The sequence below is a fragment of the Hordeum vulgare genome, chromosome 7H, assembly GCF_904849725.1.
Source record: "Hordeum vulgare subsp. vulgare chromosome 7H, MorexV3_pseudomolecules_assembly, whole genome shotgun sequence".
Lineage (NCBI taxonomy): Eukaryota > Viridiplantae > Streptophyta > Magnoliopsida > Poales > Poaceae > Hordeum > Hordeum vulgare.
In genome coordinates, this window is record NC_058524.1 from 255,009,595 (window position 1) to 255,012,899 (window position 3,305).

At 45.6% G+C, this 3,305-nt stretch overlaps 1 protein-coding gene across 1 annotated transcript; it reads right to left on the minus strand.

Moving 5' to 3' along the window:
• Window positions 1-324: 324 nt before the first annotated feature.
• Window positions 325-2,295, minus strand: LOC123408696. The gene is made up of 3 exons (XM_045101753.1): window positions 1,876-2,295; window positions 1,398-1,457; window positions 325-573 (listed from the first exon to the last, which is right to left on the minus strand). The coding sequence occupies exons 1-3, from the start codon at window positions 2,293-2,295 to the stop codon at window positions 325-327; spliced, it is 729 nt and encodes a 242-aa protein (XP_044957688.1).
• Between the last annotated feature and the right edge of the window lie 1,010 nt (window positions 2,296-3,305).

A 3,305-nucleotide genomic window follows, 5' to 3' on the forward strand; every position in this document is an offset into this window, starting at 1 on the left:
ATGTCAAACATACACCTGCACCTATGAAACAGAAACACAGTACATAGGAAAAGCTCAGAGATTCAGTGCATAAATAACATGGACTTGGAAAAAGTTCAGAGATTCATAAATTGTACGGACAACAAGCAAGCAAATCTGAGGACAGAACTTGGCTGCCTATGGGGGTGTACGCATAGTTCATGCTATATTCAGAAATTCAGTGTATGCAAGAGCACACATTTGAGATCAGAAATACATCCATTTGTGCTACAGTGAAAGAAGAGTAGAGAAAAATGAGAAATGTGAGGACATAACTTCCCTGTCGATGGGGTCTGCTAACTCATTCTAGGCTAGCGCGATGGAGGAGCGGCGAAAGAAGAGGGCGACGCCGCTGCCGACGAGCACGGCGAGGGAGGTGGCGGCGGTTCTGGAGAAATTCGAAGTGACCACCACCCAGCGGATCTGCTCCATGGTCGTGCACTTGAGCATCAACCTGCACCACCACATATGCTGGTTCTGCTCCATGGCCATGCACTTGAGCATCAACCTGCACCACCCAGCGGCACCACGGCCACCAACGCCGGCAGCTTCGATCTGGAGCAGCGGATGCACTTAATTAAAATTAGGAAGATCATATAGATTAAATTAGCACATCTCAGACTTCTTCAACAAGCATAATCACTCAAATGTTTTTATTATTATTCTTACACCTCAAATAGTACATGAATACAAGTGGGTTAAGATTCTTGGGTAAAAGCAAATATAGGGAGACCAGACTATGCTAAGCTATATAACCATGCCACACCAAACTTAGACCAACACAAAAATATCTATTGGTCAACGAGGACAACATGACATATTTGAGAGACACATTTGACCACCACATTCATGTGCACTATCTATATTAATAGTCAACTGACACACGGTTAGTCTATGTATGGGCTGCAACTACTGACCAATAGAAAGACTCCACAAAGGGCTACACGGTACAACACGGATGGGCAGCCATACCAGCCAAGCAAGATGGATATCAGATATTAGAAGGAGAGGAAGCAGAGTAAGCACTGTCCAGGTTTCATCGTCTCCCCCTTGCTCCCAAATAGTCAGACCAGCATCTTGTCTTCCTCCGAGTGTCTTCATCTCTCTATCTGCAATCAACAAAGATCCAAAGAAATAATTGAATCTGGTGCCTGAGCAACCATCACTAGATCGAAAGGGGACAGACTGGAGCAAGAAAATTAGCCTACTCGAGGGAGTGAAATCTGAACGTAGGAGCAGCAAGAGTAGGACCAGCAAAGAGTACAAAAGAAGAAAGGAGAGTTCTTCTTCCTCTACCATTTCTTTAGTAATCACACAAAGAAGTCAACCGAGATGCACATACAAAAGCCCCTAGTCATTCATAGGTGCTTACAAATTACCGTAGGAACATCTAACTCTGTTCTTGGAAGCAACAGTATAAAAAAGACAGGGTATACATCCTTCAATAAGGAAATAAAATAAAATGAATCAGGTTATTTGTACAGCAACAATACACCAAGATTATGCACAGGGGTGAACGTTTTCAGTACACACACATGCACATGAGACTAAGTTAATTTAATAAATCAGAAACTTGAGCGTCAGAAAATTTGGGAAAGGTAGGGAGACACCACTAATCTGCACATATGCTGGATCTACTCATGGCCGCGCACTTGATCTGGAGCAGCAGATGCACAGCCCCACCTAGGGTTTGACGTGCAAGCCAAAAGAACACACACAAAGGGGTTAGAGAGTTTGGGACTGAAATCCATGGAGGAAAATGTCGATTGAATCTTAAACTTGAAAAGGTGAATGTCATAAAAGAAAAAGGAAGTTCAGAACAGAGCCACCACGACTGGATCTTGCGGGCGCACTTGCCTTGTTGCCGAGGCTGAGCACGTCGCCGAGCGCGTAGAGCCGGAACTGGATGCGGTGGCCTTGAGAGTCCGGGACGGGGCCGCGCCAGTCGGGCTGCTTCCAGTCGTTGACCCCCTCCTGGAGGCCGCCTTCGCCGCCGGTGTTGGCGTTGCCGCCGGCGCCCAAAAACCCCTCGGGAAGCCCCTTCTCCTCAGGCGATTTGTTGGCCACCACCAAGTGCATCCACGGAACCCGCTCGTCCGCGTCGATGTCCTGCACCACCAGCGCCAGCGACCGCGTGCCGCCGGGCACCCCGTACCACTCCAGTGGTGGCGAGATGTCCTTCTTGGCGCCTTGCCCCTCCAGCGTGTACTGCCGCGGCAGCCTCCCGTCGTGCGCCGACACCGGCAGGCACACCAGCCTCAGGGTGTCCTGTACCATCTCGGTCTTCCTGCCTCTCTCCCTCTGCTTGCCGCTGCTGGTTGTTGCTCATGCGATGAGTTTGCTGGATTGTTCAAGGGAAGTGGGGATGGGGAGGAGGTGGCGGTGGCGAGGAGATGGGGACGAGGGAGGACTGGATCGGGAGGGGGCGGGGACGGGGTGGAGGTGGCGGCGACGAGGAGATGGGGACAAGGGAGGAAGGGTGCGATGGGGGGAGGGATGTGAGCTAGGGTTTGGGTTACGGGTCGGGTTATCTTTTTTTCTTTTCTATAGATACATGGATCGATGGATGTGAGATGGTGAGGTAGATGTATGGATGGATGGGTGCCATGTCATCAATCCGTGCGAAGAGTTCTGATTGGTTCGAAATATCAGTGATTTAAAATAGTTTTTAAGTACTACAAATAAAGGAATTTTTTGAAGCATCTATCAAAAATATATTGGAAAAGGGCATCACACAAATTTTCACTAGAGTTAGACCATATTTTATGGATGAGGACCAATTTGTATGCATTTCTCATCTTTCTAGCTATTTTTAACCATTTTTCGAGTGGAAAAAAAGTTTTTTTTGAAGAACCTACCAAATATTTGTTGCAAAATTGGACTCCATCAATTTTCTAAAATACTAGTACATATTTAATATAAAATTGACCAAATGGTTGGATGTCAAAAACTTTTATCCACCTCTCGTGAAAAAAACAATTCTCCTCATTCAAGTGGAAGCGGGTTAAATTTGAACTAAAGCTGCCTCATAGTTTGCTATTTTTTATTCAAAAAACATTTCTAGATATAAAAATATCTATTTCTGCATAGATACTCCAAAATATTTGCAAAAATCAAGCCCTAGCTACGAACGGGCATACCCGCCGTGTTGACCGCATTTTGAAATGGCCATGAAAAACTCAAAACAAAATCAAAAAATAGAAAACTTTGCATTGTGTCATTATATGTGACAAATTATCAGGAAAAATAATAAACTTGTAATACGACAATTATTTTTAAAAAGTGTT